The sequence below is a fragment of the Sebastes fasciatus genome, chromosome 16 (assembly GCF_043250625.1).
Source record: "Sebastes fasciatus isolate fSebFas1 chromosome 16, fSebFas1.pri, whole genome shotgun sequence".
Taxonomy (NCBI): domain Eukaryota; kingdom Metazoa; phylum Chordata; class Actinopteri; order Perciformes; family Sebastidae; genus Sebastes; species Sebastes fasciatus.
Genome location: NC_133810.1, coordinates 28,319,711 through 28,338,467, shown reverse-complemented (window position 1 = coordinate 28,338,467; position 18,757 = coordinate 28,319,711). Strand labels below are relative to the sequence as shown.

The window sequence follows — 18,757 nt, the reverse complement described above, 5'->3', positions numbered from 1 at the left end:
ATTTATATAAATTTCTCCTACAATTTCTGGGCTATCTTTATTCAAATATGCCCCAAAAAAATATTCTGTATCATATTCATGTATTTGTTGTCCTAAAAAGTTTATTTAAACTGAACTGATAACGCCACAGTGTGAGTGAAACACACTATTGTGGAGGCTTAAAAAGGGGGAAGCTATTTGCTTTTGTTGGACTTATTTATAATACATTCTTTATAACACAATATAATTAGATATATCAGACACACTGCATACATGTTTTTACACGTGGAACCATTTGTATGTTAGACTTTTGTGTGTACCCGGATTGTTTATGGTGACGGACATAACAATGAGTGTTTACCTGGTTGTGTCGGTAGTTTTAGTCTATCTGGTTCTGATAAAATGCGTTTACTGGAGACACCGGAGGAGGTTTGCGGACTCGTTGATGAGTGTTTTGAAGAGCAGAGAGGCAGCCCTGTCTGTTAGAGATGATCTCAGAGCTCTGGTTGTTACAGCTCATCCGGATGATGAGTGTTTGTTCTTCTCTCCATCGATCATCAGACTGGTTGAGTCACAGGTCAGCGTTCATCTGCTGTGTTTATCTGAAGGTAAGGGAGACAGCACACTTCTCTCTGCACTAATAACACTAATGAGTCAATGTAAAGCTGTAGAAACATGAGGATTAGTCGTAGCTAACAGAAAATAGTTTACAAAACATATAAGTAAGATTGCCTGTAGAGGAAAGTGAAACAGCAGCTCACACACATATTATAAGATAAGATAAGATATTCCTTTGTTAGTGTGTTACTGTTTTCTCAAGCAAGGTAGAAATACATTGCCAAATTAATCTAATACCTAATGCTACACCAATACATTCAATTGACACACATCTTACACATACAGTACATTTAATACTAGTAATGAGTCTCATGTTACAGCAGTATGTTATATTATAAAACAGTAAGTGGCTGAAGAATACATATTGTATGTACAAAAAGCATATAAAGGTAAAACACATTAAAAAATTATGTTTTGTGACACCTGTTTGAGTAACTCTGGTCCTGTTCTGCTGCTCTCACACCAAACCCCACTCAAACATATGTCAATTTAGTGAATGTTTATATATATACTGGCAGACTGGCAACTACTCCAATATAAGATAAGATAAGATAAGATAAGATAAGATGAGATATTCCTTTATTAGTCCGGCAGTGGGGACATTAGCAGTGTACAGCAGCAAAATGGATAGTGCAAAAACAAGATGCATCAGCTAACACAGTAAAAAAAGAGCTAAACAAAGTGTAACAAAATATGAACCATTCAAATAGAAGGAAGTATAAAAAATAGGAGCAGTATATACAGTATTGACAATAATACTATAATATATATATGTAATTTATAGTTACAATGTGTGCATTTCTATTATCAGTCTCAGGTTTGAAGGATGATTGGAATTATTATTATAGTGTGTGTGTGTGTGTGTGTGTGTGTGTGTGTGTGTGTGTGTGTGTGTGTGTGTGTGACTGACTGAACAACAGTTATGCACATAAAGGAAGTAATCTATTGTCCTGGACTGGTTTTGATTAAGCACTTCATTCATTCATTATTTTTTAAATGCTAAATATTGGTGCTATCATTAAGACCACTGAAGATACACAGAGATGAACATATTTTCTATTTAAAGTCATACCATGTGGTGTCCACATAATTAATAACCTACAATTAGCATTCAGGAAGTTGATTGCTGGTGTTTACTTGTTCAGTTCAGTTCAGACAACTTTATTTATCCCCAAGGGGGCAATTCATTTGTAGCATTCCCAGTCCATACATACATACATACAACAGACAACCAATAATTAGTTAGTCAAAGGAAACATATTAAAGGCATGGGGCAGTTGGAGGGACAAGTTACAATAAGAACCATATAAATACATAGGATTATGGCAATAAAAGCCCCCCAAAAAAATAATAAGAAACAATAAATAAGAACAACATATCTTAAAATTCCTCTAAATAACAGTCATTTAAAATGGGTATGGTCTGTGTTCAGCAGCTTAACAGCAGAAGGGATAAAGGACTTGGAGTAACGATTTGTTCTCATTAAGGGCACATTATAACGTCGGCCTGAAGGCATCAGAGAGAATTCAGCTGAAAGAATGTGATCTGGTACTGATCATTTTTTTGCTTTCTCAGCCACCTGTTTCTCCCAAACTTGTGATTATTGTGTGACTAAATCACTCCCTACTGTCAACTATTGTAAGAGTTGAGGGTTAAGCCAGCCTTGTTTTTTTCCCAGTGTGGAGTTTGGAAAGATTTCACAAGGTCAAGAGTTGTTGAATTTAAGGTAAAATATGAAAATCAAAGAAAGAAGGGTAAAGCCGCACATTCAAAAATATGACAATACCACAAAGTGAGTTACAGAGTTTCAACAGCAACTAATAAACAAGGGTTTCTGGGGTGACCTAAAGGCAATTGCCTCATGATAAATTATGAGCTACATAGAAGCATTGAAGTACAAATGTATTCTTTAGAAAGTAAAGGCATTGTAGTATTACTAAAAACTATTAAACATGAATCACATCTGTGAAGCACTGTATTTCATTTAGATCTGATATTAGAGGACCATTATTACGTAGCTAAAGAACATATAATATTTAAAAATCATTGAAAATGTTTCACCTAGACAGAATTCAGACTTATATTTATATTTTCCTTTCATTACGGTACATTTACAGCCTAATTTGTCCTCCAAATATTGTACAGGAAACTTCTACAATCAAGGAGCTCAACGTAAACAAGAACTTCTCAACAGCTGTGCCGTGTTGGGGATACCAGACTCCAGAGTCACCATAGTAGACCATAAGTAAGCGCCCGTCTGCACCAAACACACACATTACAACATTTCAGTTGTGTGCCTTTAATGTTGAAAACACTGAGTTTGTGTTGGCTTGTAAGAATCGCTGTTGAATATTCAGATTTGTGTTAAACGTGCTGTACATGTCCATTGCTGACCCTGAATATAGCTAATTGTTAGCTAAAAAAATCTATTAACAAAACGTGCTTATGCTGCCCTCAGTTCAGGAGTCAAGTCTCAGCATGTCTGTCTGTTGGAGCCCATCAGTCCCCTCCCCGCCACCCAGCGTCTATCAGAACAAATAGAGAGTTGACCACAAATCACACCCATCCATTCTCACCACAACAGAGCTGATCTAGCCCGGCCTGATGTATTACTACCTCTGTGTCACAGAGGAAATAAAGGAGTAGGCCTCAGAGGCCGTGATGGGTCTTTCCTGTGGGACACGGAGCTCCCTACAAAGCCTTTAAATTCCAAACTGACATCTAGTATATATCTATTTATATATCCACATCTGAAAAGTATAGTAAAGCAAGTTTTAAAATTATAATTAAAACAGTCTATGTTTTTTGTTTACACACTTATTAAAAAAAGAACCGTTGTCCTTAGTGGAACTATGACATTTGATTTTGCCTGTAATGTTTGCACCACTGAGCTGTTTATTTGCTCTAATCTGTCTATCAACCTGTTTGAGCAGACACGATGGATTATAAAGTGTCAATGATCTCTAAGGGGAAATTGGGTGCATTTGGATGACTCTAGGCTTTTTTTGGGGGGAGGGGAGGTCATCGCCTATTGATTGGATGACATTGTTTTCCTCTTCACTTCTAAATTTAAGTATTTTGGTGCTTAAATACAGTCCCTTATTCATCTGAAGCCGCTGAGCCAGGTACTCAGATTTGCTGAAAACAAGCCTCAGACTTCCATGGTCCTTTTTTTTGGCCAATTTTGGTCGCATACCAAAGTGTTTTTTTTGTTTTGGCAACTTTTGAGCATATCTGCTTCTCAGATGGAGAGAATGAATTGAAGGGAGCTACTCAGTGTGTGTGGTTCCCCAACATTTTACTTAGTGGTAAGAAAATTGTTGCACATTCCAGCTTTGTTGCAGGAATGTGACAGTTCAAAGAAAAAATCTGACTTTTGTTTGCTAGCTCTCATTCATCTTTGAGTACTATAGAATCAAATGCATGATGAGGGGTTTTGACAGCAAATGAAAATTATAGTATAGTATAATTTTACTGAACACGAGGTCTGCGCCCTGTTAGTCGATTAGTCGTCAAATCGGTCGTTTTGGTCTTAGTCGACTAAGATTTATTTTGTTGATTAGTCAGCAAAATCGTATGAGTGTTAGTCGACTAAGAATTTCTTTGGTCGAGGACAGCCCTACTGAGCACCCATGGAAAGCCATAAATGGTGAATAGAACCACATTCAAAGCGGTGAGCAGCAGAACTGGGAGCCAGAATCTCAAACGGTATTTTTGGCCAAATTCTCAGGAAACTCGCTCTTCTTCTGTTTTCTTCTATGTTTTGCTGTTGATGCAGCTGTAAGGCTTTCAGTCTCCTGGCTCTGGTTATTGGCAAGGTCAAGTTACAGAGAAAGTAGTGGTAAAAGGTGATGGTGGAAAGGGGGGATTTTTTTTTTTTCCCCCATGGATCAACCCCGCAGCTTCCCTTGAATATGTTTGGAGTTTCTAAGAACCTCGGGGGCCGCCTACATGTGAGTCTCTACATGTTGGCTCACCAGGAGAGCTGCGTGAACTCTGGCACTAACCTGGAACTCACAGTAATAAGCTGGCAGCCTGCCCAGGTTGTCTGCCCTAGAGAACATTGTTGCTGTGTGTGTGTGTGTGTGTGTGTGTGTTTTCAAACACACGCACAGACTTCACAGTTTTATCTCCTTGTGCACACAGAATATAGCTGAACTTTGATCTCGGTGCTGTCTGCACTTCTGCTGAACTGGAGTGAAGCCCATTTTCCCTTTCTGTGTATTCTGTTGTTTGCCCAAAACACACACCTAATCAGCACTTTGTGAGAGCCCCACTCACTCACTGCCCTCCCCCTCTGTTCCACCCCTCCTCCTCATCCTCCTCATCCTCCTCCTCCTGTTGTCCATGTCTGCTGAAGCCAACTGCCAAGGACTGTGGGATACATTTTGGCAGTGCCCTGAGCAAAGCTAATGTAGGTCATTCCAAACTGTTTTTCTCTCGGTACATGGCTAGCCACACGTCGGCTTTGCTCTTAACCTTCTCTGCCCGAGTATGTGCAGATGTACATCTTTGACTTGACCTCTCCCTGTTTTTCTTGCCGGCCATTTTTATTGTGCACAAAGAAAGAAAAATATGCAGCGCAAAAGTTGGCGCCCAGTCCGTTTTTCCATGTTTACACATCGAATAGAATAGAAGCTAGAACATTTGAATAGAAATGAAAGCCCTGTGCATCTTATCAACAGCTGGAGGCGAATGCAGCTCAGCTGCAGCACTGATCCCCAACTCTAGAGTTTAGCAGTGAAGTCATCACACATCATTTCAAGCACAATAGCTATGAAAATGAGCACCTTGGCCCAACTCCTGAGACTTTTATATAATGCTATCAAAGGACAAATCCTGGAGCAGATCCTCAGAGTTTGTGGGCTCAATATATTTGCCTTGAGTTTATGCCAAGCTGGGTATCACTTCTTTGAAATGCGAACACAAACCAGGAAGTGTGTTGTACCTGGAGAGTCAGCCTTGACACTTGTCACTGTCTACTTAGTTGGACTGCAGTTCACTTGTTCGCTTTGTTGTCACAGTTTTGCATAATATCCATCTTAATGAGTCATTTGGTCTTATGATGACATTTCAAATCATGTCTCGGTTGAAATTAATGTAATCCTGGCAGTGTATTGGCTGAGTTTTTTTACCTTTAGGAGCTGTTTTTCTATGAATGGGTCCCTGTTTTGTTTATTTTGGACATGTGACGCGATTTACCTTTCTGCCAATGGTTTCACACTATTCCAATGATCCGCAGGGGGTGGTAACACAGCGAGATATGCAGTAATGCACCAGCAAAGGCAGTGTGGAAGATGACGGTTGTCGAGTAAACATGGATGTAAACAATGCAGGATTTAAAATACTTAAAACACTTTAATTGACATTGTCTTAATACATGTGAAGTGACATCAAGATTAGGGCTGCAACTAACGATTATTTTCATTGTCGATTAATCTGACGATTATTTTCTCGGTTAGTCAAAAAATGTCGATAAGCATTTCCCAAAGACCAAGATGACGTCCTCAAATGTCTTGTTTTGTTCACAGCTTAAAGATATTCAGTTTACTGTCATAAAGGACTGAAGAAACCAGCAAATATTCACAATGAAGAAGCTGGAATCATAGAATTTTTACTTTTTGTTTTTTAAAAACAGAAATGAGCAAAGAAAATAGTACCAGACTAGATGAATGTCTATATTTCTTTCCAATGTGGCCATTATGTGCTATCATCTTGATCATCAGGTAGTGTGACGGATCCACTGGACTTTTCTTTTCTCAACTTCACAACAATCTAGCACACGGCGTGGGTTTACGTTTCATAATGACAGATCTGGGCGAGACATGCTCACTCAATAACTACAGCCTATGGAATACCAGGAATAACACGTGAATTATGTATTAAAATAGGATTTTCCCTTTAATGCTCACTGAATAGGACAGCTGTGTAGACAGTATCTGGGGCCTCAGTGCATGTTGGGGCCTTTGTGATCAAGCTCGATCTGAGTACGCTCTGCTGCCTCTCCACTTGCACTGGCTTGACCTCTGTCTGCTCCCTGGACTCGATTAGAGCTGCTCACTGCACAAATCCAGCCATTCCCACTTCTTCATTACATTATCAATCAGGCGGAACTGACCCTCAACTCTCTATCTCACCCGCCTCTTTTCTTTCGGACGACTCTGTCCATGATAGCATACTTCAGATTTACTTTAGTTAGAGAAATCTTTACTCAGAGGTCAATCACAAACTGAAAGCTTTTGTTTTTGATTGGTGTAATTCTCTGTATGGATGTAAACAAAGCGCTCAGCACTAGTTTCTGGAGAGGAAAGCTGCAGTAACACCGAATCCCCCACACAAGGTTTAAATATACATTGATTAGAGGTAATTTATAAGCACATGGCAGGGCGCGGTAAATAGTGGTGAGATGTTCCAGCCTTGCCACTGACCTCCGGCTGTGCTTTCATCCTGGATACATTTGTCACACACTGGCCTCTGCATAGTCAAACGGCTGCTTTTTCCCATTTACTGAATCCTGCGGCCGGCAACAAACCGTCATCTTGTCTCGTTAGATTGATCTTTCTCTGCTCAACTTACTTTCAAAACAACAATAACAGCATTATTTCCATGGTTAACGGCATTATTTCAAGGGTTATATTCATGACAGTTTATTACCTCGACATGAGTGATTATTAAACAAAGCCTGCAGCCACAAATGTCTCTGAATCATTGGCGTTGTTACTATAGTTGTAACGGCCTTATTACAGTGTAATATTGTGGGCGTGCTGTCAGTCTGTAGTGGCATCTCAGCCGTTCCAAGCAGGACATATAATCTGACTGTGTGGATAGAAGTCTGGCAGTTTCACAGGCCTGTGGTCCATGTGACCAGACTAAACAAGCCTTCTCTAACACACACACACTCCCACACACACACACACACACTCCCACACACACTCCCACACACACACATACACACACACCGAATCCCCTTACTTACTGGGCCAAAGTTCAACAACTGCATACAGATGCCTGCAAACAATTAGACCTCCACATGCAAAGCTACTAAGGGGGAGCTGGGGAGGTTACTTTAGGACATTTTGCACTGTTGCCATGGCGAAGCTGACACTCAGCCTGCATCCTGCTTGAGAAAGGTCAGGTGTCTTGTGTCTTTTGTTCATTTTTCTTTTCTTTTTTTTTGCCCTCCCCCCCTCCGTGCAGGCTTGTGCTGCTCAGCTGCGGTTGTTAAGGAAAAATGCCTAAAATAATAAATGAATAAACTAGGGCTGCCAATCGATTAAGATATTTAATCCCGATTAATCACGTGATTGTCCATAGTTAATCGAGATTAATCGCAAATTAATCACACTTTTTTATCTGTTCAAAATATCCCTTAAAGGGAGATTTGTCAAGTATTTAATTCTCTTATCAACATGGAAGTGGGCAAATATACTTGCTTTATACAAATGTATATATTTATTATTGGAAATCAATTAACAACACAAAACAATGACAAATATTGTCCAGAAACTCGTGGGTACCCATATAACCCATTTTCATTCACATATCTTGAGGTCAGAGGTCAAGGGACCCCTGTGAAGATGGCCATGCCAGTTTTTCCTCGTCAAAATTTAGCGTAACTTTGGAGCCTTATTTAATCTCCTTCACGACAAGCTAGTATGACATGGTTTGTACCAATGGATTCCTTAGGTTTTTTATAGTTTCATATGATGCCAGTATCCTCACTCTAGCTTAAAACTGCCCACTACAACTTAAAAACTGCAAGTTGCGTTAATGCGTTAAAGAAATAAGTGGCGTTAAAACAAATTTGCGTCAACGCGTTTTTATCGCGGTAACTTTAACAGCCCTAGAATAAAAACAAAAGTGAGAAAAAAGTGCAACATTAAAGTGTAGTATTGGGACATTAGGCTCATGTTTTATTAATTTAGGCAGCATTAAACATTGGTTTAGATAAGATTCAATTTCCCTATGCCATCCTACTCACACACACACACACACACAATCCTTATGATGTGTCACTGGTATCAAAGTGTCAAAGCAGTGCATTCACACAATGACAGACAGTTTTAAACTATCTCTGAACCCCCGACCCCCCCAGCCCAACCCTCCTCCCTGTGTGACATAGCCGACCCCCACCCCACCACCCCCCGCACCAAAGCCTGACCCTCACATCACTGGCAGCCAATAGATTTGTGGCCTAATCCATCACTTCCCTCCACCAGCTCAACTGTCCTGGCTCATTGATAGCAACGAAGGGGAGGGGAGCAACTGCTGACACCCCCCCGAAAACCCACCCCCACTTTACGCACTTATTTATATATATATACATGCATGCACTGTCACGCCACCCATGTGCTAACCCGAGTGTACAACAACACATCACGTCATTCTCAAACCAAAGACCCCCACGCAGTTTAGGTCAGTTTCCTTTTGCTGGTTGTGTTTTTGATCAACATAAATCAGAGAAATCATAACTGGTGAACAAACTGGATCCGATCCACTTCCAATGCATCCCCTCAGGACTTTGCTTTTTTATGTGAACTGTGTTGGCATATCCGATTCTGTTTGAGTAGGTTTTTTTGTGTGGCTGGTTTCTCTTTGAGTTCAAGGGGGACGTTGAACAAGCAATGCTTTTTAGTTTCCAAACTGAGAAAAAAAATCAGTTATTATTTGTGCCAAAAGGGGAGTCTATGCCTGTTTAGTAGGCCAAGAGCTTGAGCTGGCAAAATGTGATGTTTGATGTGTATGCTCTGTGTTGTCTCCAGGCTGTAGTTTCAGATGATGCTAAGGGCCGTCCGACCCTTCACCCCCCCGGGCTTCCCAGCGCTCCCCCCGTGTTTGCATTCCGTAACAGCCCTCTTTCAAACGCTGGGTTAAATCTGCACTGCAGAAATCTAGGACTGCTCAGCCTAAGCAACACCCAGCATGTACAATCATTTCTGCAATAATTCAACAGTGCAATACTCTGTCATTAATACTGAATTTATACATTACATTTCAAGAAATATTCTTATTTAATTGTTATTTATACCATTCTTGCGTTTATATTTAACACACTTAATAGATCCCACTTCTCATAATTGTGTAATTACTTATTTGCACTGTGGTTTATGTTATATATTGCATGTCTTAAATCAGCAATTGGTAGAATTGGAGCAAATATGTGATTAAAAAAAATTATTAAACAGTCAATATTTCCGGACAGTAATGCATGAGACGGGTAATCTTAAAAAAAATACGTTCCTTTGTGTCCTCCGGTGTCTCCCGTCACAGGCTAGATTTTTTAAAGCCTGAAAACAGAGCCATGAGGTGGTGCAGAAGTCTAGTTTTCTCTCAGAACACTTGAATTACAATATGCTGAAAGGTTATTATGGAATTTTTGCCCAATGACGCCAAAAACATTCTGCCTACTGCTGCTTTAATGCAAATATTTGTACTTATATTCTCATTTATTTTTTTATTTTTTATATTTACTTACATTTCTCGACATATATATTGCGTTATATATTGTAACATTATGTACATGATTTTCATGTTACCTTTATTTCTATATCCTTACATTTCTGCAGACACAATGCACTCCTGTTTCTCAGTAAAACACTGTTGTAATATTACTGTTAACTCGGTAAATAACCAGTGTCTTTTATTTTGCCCCTCCAGAAAACTCCCAGACGATCCCAAAGCAGAATGGAGCGTCTCACTGGTCTCTTCTCTAATTGCGCAGCACATGAGAGCTCACTCCTTCAACATGGTACGCTCAGCTCTGAGCTGAATTCTTGCCTCCCTAAGCAGTCACTTTTCCGTCGACTCCTATTAGATGCTAACACACAATTTCCCTGCCATTCTGTTTACAAGATGTGTGTATGTTTTGTTCTGTTTTTTTTTTTACGCATTGGCACCACAGCTCCCTAGCTCATTATCCCAGTTGCACTGTGGTCTGCGTAACAATCCTGTCAGCCGGCGTCTCTTTTTGTCCGACTCAAGACTGTATTTTGAACCTCCCTTGAAAAACGAGGGGAAATGGCCTCTGCCCCAGTAGAAAGTTTGGATTCAATTTCGGTGTTTACACAGAGATTCTTATCTGCCCCAGTTCCGCACTATTAGCTAATGGGAATGTGGTTAATTTAGAATAAAAAGCATTTTCATCCGGTGTACCTCAACAACAGCAAAAATAGTCAAACGCTCTGAGAAGTAGGCAAATAAAGAACAACAACAAGCCATGGTTCTTTAGGGAAGACGATTACACACAGCTAGGTTATTCTATGCTGTAGTTGCTGATCTCTTTCTGTTATCAAAGACGACAAACAAACACACCGTCTCCTCCCATCCTGTCGGGCTCAGCAGTGAAAAATGCCTCTGGACCAAAAAGTAAGCAAGAGAGTGAATATACGCAGCAAAAAGGCACAGAGAAAATTTTCCTGCTCTTAAAACTTGTTTCCTTGGTCTGACACCATGCCATTCCCTTGTTTTCCATATACAAGCCAACAAGAATGAGGAGAAAGTTCACTCGTTACTTATAATATGTGGTTGGGAGCTTAAACTTGTGCTTGATTGCAACGACATAGTCATGGTAGAATACGCCTGAGCATAGCAAATGCCAAGTCTTTAGTCAAGCACTTTTTCTTTCCCTTTGACCTGATTTTTTTTTTCACTTGCTTCCTCTGGTGTGCAAGCATGCACACAGAAAAAGGCTTTTAAATATCAGTTGTGAGCTGCCAAGCAGCTCCACAGTCAGACACAGAAACCCGTCCACTAACCCAAGAAAAATCTGTTGCCTCCGTTTATTTAAATTCTCTTTTAGATACCCAGATGCTGGCGTTTTCACCCACACAATGAGATATTTTGTTGTTTCAGGTGCTGACCTTCGATGGGAGCGGAGTGAGCGGCCATGCCAATCACACAGCCGTCCATAAAGCTGTCAGGTACTGACTGAACTTTAAAGCTTCGCCATCAGAAAACATTTTTTTTACAATCCTCAACTTAAAGATGCCATCCTCGGGGGATATTATGTGGCTTACACATGCACACAGAAACCAGCCCACCCCACAGTCATAAAACACTGTCCAGGAAAATGCAGAACATTTAGACTCCCATCAACATCCATCTTTCCAAATGTTTCCCCCACAAAGACACACACACACACACGGCATGTTTTTTTAGAATCGGCCTGTTACATAGCTGAGAGGTCATCCAAACAGAGTCCTCAGAGGCACTCGGCTTTGCTCCCAGAGAGCAGCAGTAAATCCTGTCCCTGAAGTGGTGAGGTGGGAGGGCAGCTCTGGTTTGGAGAGGCCGACCAAGCGAGTTGCATCAGACTATTGGTTTATTAGAAATGTGTTTTTCACTATGAAGTGTGTACGTTGCCGTGTCCCCATGTTGCACTGATGCCTTAATTGTCTGGCATGCTAGTCATGCTCTTTTCCCTCACTGAGCCTGTACGGCCCTCTGTCAATCTGTGGGCCTCATCTGTTGATAAGATGTTCACTCTCCAAATCTCATGATTCCCATTAGGCTGGAACCCAGAGGGGCTGTGCACTAGTTTTTTTTCTCTGTGCTCTAAATGTCAATGGTTTGTTGTTGGTTTGTTTTTTTGTCAGCATGTTAACAGCCATTGGATATGTAAACGCAAGTTAGGAGGTAAACTTGACTGTGCTCACACCAGTGAGCTACCTCCGGGTCTGAAAAGTGAAGCCAATGCAGAAGTGCCTAAAATTTGCAACTTGCAACAGCCAGCAGGGGGCGACTCCTCTGGTTGCAAAAAGAAGTCCGATTGTATAGAAGTCTATGAGAAAATGAGCCTACTTCTCACTTTATTACCTCAGTAAACATTGTAAACATGAGTTTATGGTCTCAATCGCTAGTTTCAAGTCTTCTTCAATACAGCATGATGTTCATTTAGTAGATTATGGTCCCATTTAGAGTCAAACAGACCATAAAGCAGGGGATGCTTTAGGGCGGGGCTGTCTTGGGATTGACAGGTCACTACCACATCTGGGAGTTGTCCGTAGAGCTTTAACCCTTTCACGGTGTGATTTCAGTTCATGAACGTTAATTATAACCTTTTTGGTCGCCTAAAAATGTCTTATTCAGCGTTGGGTTCTACCTAGCTCCACCCTCTGGTGTCACTTCTGGTTGCAAAAAAACAAGATGGTGACGGCCAAAATGCCAAACTCGAGGCTTCAAAACGGCAGTCCACAAACCAGCGGGTGCCGCCACGGTGACTACGTCCACTTCTTACATACAGTCTATGGCTCACACCAAGACTCTACAGGAAATGGAGAGTGTTTTTGCCACACTGGGAAAAAAAACCTCCAGCACTCAATCCAACATGAAACAGACACAATAGTGGATATTTAGCAGTAGCTTGGCTTACAATCATTGACTTCTCACTCTGATCAGTGTAACCAAAACTCTAATCTCAGTTACATATTATCAGGTAGAAACACCACACCATGGCTATTTTTCATAGAGGTTGCCAACACAAACCCCGTCAGTAAGATGTATCCTCTCTTTGACATTTTCAGTTGATAACATTGTTCTTTTTCTCCTCTTGCAGCCATCTCGCTACCACTGGACAAGTACCCAATGGTAATGGTGACACAAAGAATACCTTTAAGAGGTTTATAATTTGAAACATTTGTATCACGGGTTGGATTTACTGGTCACTCTCGGAAAAGTCGGCAGTAAAAGTAAAAATTCTTGAGCAGTAAACTTAATCCCAGTTGGTGAAGTACGATGACAATGAGTACACAAGGTCGGACAAAAAGTTGTATTCATTATTAAGCTTTAAGTAGCACAGACGAGGCAGAATGACTTCCACACATCAGTAGCACCACCTCTCCAGTAGAGAACCCTGGAAAGGGCTGTAAACACTGGCTCAGGCTGGGTATTTTGTTAATGTACGGCGCCCTCTTCTGGTCAAAAGGGTTGCATGAGTACTGTGCCTCCTCTATACATTTTGGTCTGCTGGTGGCAGCATGAGGCCAGTTGGGTCATATCAGAAACACCAGTTGCAATATAAAAGTTTGTTTTTCACCTCAAACTGGTTGGTTTAATTCCAGACGTTCATAGTTTCAAACTTCGATATTAAAATCAGCACATCTGTCTCGGCATGATCAAAATGTATGCCAATTTGTCTTTTAATTCCTCTCGCTGAACATTAGGTTGCTTCTGAAAGGTGTTATGATGATGCCACAGAGAGGAAAAGTAGGACAGAGAAGGGACTACATGTTACGACAGGCTGAGAGGCTCATTACTGTGTTACTAGTTGGGTAAACATTAAGGCCCACAGAGCACACCCGCATTACAGTAGTGATAAGAAACAAGCATAGCAGGCCGTAGCAGTTAATCATATATGAGATCTCAACGGTTGCAGTTGAATGGAGGCATTATCGTCTCAGTCCCGAGACCACAGCAAGCACACACTCTATCTAGGACTTCAGCCTGCCAGGCCCTCTTTAGCCTTCAGCGAGCAATCTAAGTGCTATTAATCACGTTCACGCTGGTTATTTATTACCACGCATTTACACTTCACCTGTTCAACTGGTCTTACTGTAGCCTCTAGGGGAGGTGGGAGAGAATAAGGCACAACGTGATTGTAGTAAGCCTCTTCACCCGGCTGCTCTCCCTTTCTCCTTAACAACAGCTTTTAGCCTCTTGTGCCCCACAAACTCGTGCTGTATGACGAAGGTTATAGTTGAATAATTCTGTTCTATAATAACACTCTGTGCTCTGTTATATAAAGTGATATTTTTATAGTGGGTTATCCAGTTTTGCCACAATTTCCTGACAATACTAATATCTCAGAAAAGCACTTCAACTTCCAGTCGTTCTCATATTCTTAATCATACAACTGCAACACAAATGCTGCACAGTCACAGTGTCAAACAGAAGCCTTGTATAACCTGAGAGAGTGGCCTAGTTAACGGTCTGCTGCTGCTGCAGTGAACGTTTAACATATTAACAGCTGACTGGGTCTCTTGTCTGTCCTCCCCAGACTGCTGTTTGCTCTCCCTGGTGACCGTTGGCCTCCTCAGGAAGTACATCTCCTTCCTGGAGCTTCCCTTCAGCTGGCTGCTGCCCTCATGCCTCCGCTGTTTTATAGGCTCACAGGGCTACAGGCGAGCCAAAGTAAGCCTCGAAAAGGACAGTTTGTTGGCGAGACGTGTCACGGTCTACTATTACAGGGCACACATGTGTCTAGCACATTTTAACAAGGGATATTATACACAGTGTGTGTGCTGAAGAAGCAAGAGTGAGACGCTACAGCAAAGTGAGGAGTTGAGGTTTGAACTTCTGTCTAATCATGCTAATATTATAGCAAGAAATAAATACATTAACACTAAGCAGCAGATAGATTATGACCACTATTTGCTAAGGCTGTGTATTGGCAAGAATCTGGCTTTGCAATACGTATCATGATACAAGGCTTACAATTCAATATATTGCGATTAGGGCTGTCAGTCGATTAAAATATTTAATCGCATGATTGTCCATCGTTAATCTCTCTCTGTTCAAAATGTACCTTAAAAGGACATTTGTCCAGTATTTTAAACTCTTATCAACATAGGAGTTTGCAAATATGCTGCTTTATGCAAATGTATTTATATATTTATTATTGGAAATCAATTAACAACACAAAACAATGACAGATATTATCCAGAAACCCTCACAGGTACTGCATTTAGCATAAAAATATGCTCAAATCATAACATGGCAAACTGCAACCCAACAGGCAACAACAGCTGTCAGTGTGTCAGTGTGCTGACTTGCTCCAAACTGCATGTGATTATCATAAAGTGGGCATGTCTGTAAAGGGGAGACTCGTGGGTACCCATAGAACCCATTTACATTCACATATCTGGAGGTCAGAGGTCAAGGGACACCTTTGAAAATGGCCATGCCAGTTTTTCCTCACCAAAATTTACCGTAAGTTTGGAGCGTTATTTAACCTCCTTCGAAAATAAGATCAGGGAGATCTGCATAGCATTTATCACAGTCCCTGTAACATCCAACATCATAGCACTACTTTGAGAGGGTGCGTATCTTTGCAGTAAGCATTGACAAAGTTAATCTTTGCACGTAAACTATTGATTAAAAAGCAATGGTGCTTTTCAGAATCGACACAGTATCAGAAAACATAATATTGCAATATTTTCTTACACCCCTACTATTGGCTGTTAATTGGGATCTCACAATAACATATTGTGATTCATATAAACCCTCTTTTATTTTTCAGGACGCCATGTTTTGTCACCGCACTCAGCTCCTGTGGTTTCGTTACCTCTACATCGCCTTCTCCCGATACATGTTCGTCAACACATTCCAGATTATCCCACAAGGACCAAAGAACCTGAAGATCTATTGAGTTGATCTCATCCAGATGCACTGATTGTTACTGCAGGTGTCCCACCGCCTAACCTCTCGATTACTGAGTGGATTTAGTTTACAAGACACTCTGATGCTCTGATGAGCTGTTTTGCTCACTGTGAATAGAGATTTCTTCAGTACTTCATGGGCTAAAAAGTGGCCTGAATATTTTAAGCACTTTCCGTTAAAAAAAGCTGACTAAAATTTTGAAATACTGTAATAAAAGCTTCTTATGCGTTTTCTGCTAGAGAAACATCTTTATTGTCATTACACTGTATAAAAACAACACTAGGGTTGGAATGAGTTGAGCTTTTTTTCCATCTTATAATGTGAAAGATTGTTGAATATACTGTACAGTGTTTCTAGATTAAACAAAAGCTTGATTCTTATATCACAGTGGTGTCATTGTGTTTCTCTAAGCTGTGTGTCTGGTGCAGGTTTAGACATATCTCTGATGCTCTTGTGAGCTTGCATGCTTTCTTCCCACTTCTCCCCACAAAACTTCTCCACTGTGACACTGCGGACGGTACCTGGATCCAGACAGTGTGGCGCGACACCTGGGGAGAAAAACAACAACAGTTATTTACATATGAACAAAACAGTCCGTTTTCTCAGCACATTTCACCGACAATTTGGCTTTACCGGCACAAAAATATTAGGTTTCAAGGGTTGTTTCCTGATATCATCGTTAACCGTTATAGACCATTTATCTCTTGTTGTGAACATAACATTTCTGTTTTCTGCAAATACCAAAGATATGAGGCATTAACCTGGGGCGGTTAGTTTGGAGTAAACACAGGATGTAAGTTTACAACACATGAGAACGTTGTGACTGTGTCAGCAGTTTGCGGTCATACCGTAACCATCAGGGTTTGAGCGTGGACTGTAGAAACTTTGAACTCCACAGGTTTTACAGAAGGTGTGTTTAGCAACGTGAGTGTTGAACGTGTACGTGGTCAGATTATCTGACCCCTGGGAAGAAAAAACAAATCATTCACTTAAAAATGCTCTTCTGGTTTATAAGTTAAATTGTATAAAATGTTTTTCTTTAAGTTTACTACCTGTAAGAGTGTGAAGTGACTTTTTGGAATAATGAAATGATGGTTTTGTTTCTTTGTGCAAATGCTACAGCTGGAGAAACAGACACAAATCAGTGTATAAAGTGTACAAGCAACAAAACATTGTTTGAAATCTCTTTAACATGACAGTTTTGGGATGCATCTTATTTTTTTTATCTAAACTTAAAAATGTGCTACCTATGAATTTTAGATTTAAAATCTTCGACAAACTTGTTTTTCTTTGTACAAACATTTATTATTTAAAATTATGAGACAATATGATTGAACTTAATATCCATACTTGCACTGGAAAACATGGAGGTCTGGGGAACTCAAGACTTCAAATCTAACAGCCCCACAGTGGCAGCCGCCTGCATGCTTCACGAGATCCATTCTGTGGGTACAAAGAAAATAACAAACCATCATATAGATAGATAGATAGATAGATAGATAGAAATGCACACGAAAGGAAAAAACAGTAAATATATATATATCAACAGTAGAGATTTATATCAATGGTATACGCAATATAAAAAATATATTAGAATACACTATAAACATACCAGACTACTACAATTAGCTTAAAAAATATAAAATATAAACATAGAATAACAATAACATACTATATACAAAATATGCAAAGTTCCAATTTTGTTTGAAAACAAAATTTTTAATCCATATGTTCATATTTGAGTATTACTTCGGTCACTTTGATGTCAACAAGAGAAGGAACAGGAATGTATTTACCAAACTCTTCAATGAAGCTCTGATGAAACGTGGCGTGACGTGTTGCTTGTGAAACCTGTTGACGTGGAAATGAACGTCCCACCTAGAGCAGCTCCAATGACCCCGCTGAGGAAAACACAATGACCACCAATCAAACTGATAAGGGTGACATTTACATTAAAAAGCCTCTTTGCTTTTGAACCCATTCACTGCTATAGATGTGGACACTGAACATGTCAGTTAAATTCACCTTTAAGAAAAGCCAACAGACACTTTTATTTCATGTGATAATAGTGTCCACAGCACTCGGCCCGGACTTCGTCCTGAAAGATTGTTTTTTCCTGGAACACTTTGAGGCAGTCCATAATCATTCCAAGCAAGGGGCAGGGCAAAGTACAGCAGACTTGCACAAACACATTCCTCAGAGGTTGAACTAGTTCAGCCAGACGCCCAGCTCTGTGTTGGAAAGCTCAGGCGTAGTGCATCACGGGTGGGGTGTCATATGACAGGGTGCTGGAGGGGAGGGGTGGAGTAAGGGAATGCTGTGACCCAAATACATAAATTAGGACTCTCCCAGCTGTATCATATCTGTGATCCCAAAAATAGGACCCCAGTGGGCCACAGACTCCCATCTGAGCTTTTGATTTCATCTAGTTTGCAGCGCCGAAGTTGTCTGTAGCTTAATACTGGTGGGAGCCAAACCACTGGTCAGTAGTTGGACATTTTATTTATCTTGCCATAAGACCAAGACCCCCAAGACCACTGACTAAAATCTCAGATGCTAAGTGTGTTTAATAAGCTGGGTCATGTCACTCCAGGAACATAACGCAAAACATACTGTACCACTGTTCTCTAGTATCACCTGGGCGTACCTGGGAGTTGATGTCATACCACGTAGTTGAACTCGTGAGGACAAGCCCTTTCTGTGAACTTTAAATAACATTAATAATGCCTTGAGATAAATAACTCAAGAAATTAACAAGAAAGATAGAAAACATTTATGAACTGAT

General features: G+C 40.4%; 2 protein-coding genes across 2 annotated transcripts; one reads left to right on the top strand and one right to left on the bottom strand.

Annotated features, from left to right (window-relative positions):
• Positions 1-289: 289 nt before the first annotated feature.
• On the top strand, positions 290-16,352 carry pigl (phosphatidylinositol glycan anchor biosynthesis, class L). Its single transcript, XM_074611622.1, has 7 exons — positions 290-587; positions 2,743-2,842; positions 10,255-10,345; positions 11,449-11,516; positions 13,151-13,182; positions 14,591-14,724; positions 15,833-16,352. The coding sequence occupies exons 1-7, from the start codon at positions 311-313 to the stop codon at positions 15,959-15,961; spliced, it is 831 nt and encodes a 276-aa protein (XP_074467723.1). The 5' UTR covers positions 290-310; the 3' UTR covers positions 15,962-16,352.
• cenpv (centromere protein V) lies at positions 16,201-18,138 on the bottom strand. Its single transcript, XM_074611623.1, has 6 exons — positions 17,998-18,138; positions 17,769-17,873; positions 17,323-17,415; positions 17,025-17,094; positions 16,821-16,935; positions 16,201-16,520 (listed from the first exon to the last, which is right to left on the bottom strand). The coding sequence occupies exons 3-6, from the start codon at positions 17,412-17,414 to the stop codon at positions 16,366-16,368; spliced, it is 432 nt and encodes a 143-aa protein (XP_074467724.1). The 5' UTR covers position 17,415; positions 17,769-17,873; positions 17,998-18,138; the 3' UTR covers positions 16,201-16,365.
• Between the last annotated feature and the right edge of the window lie 619 nt (positions 18,139-18,757).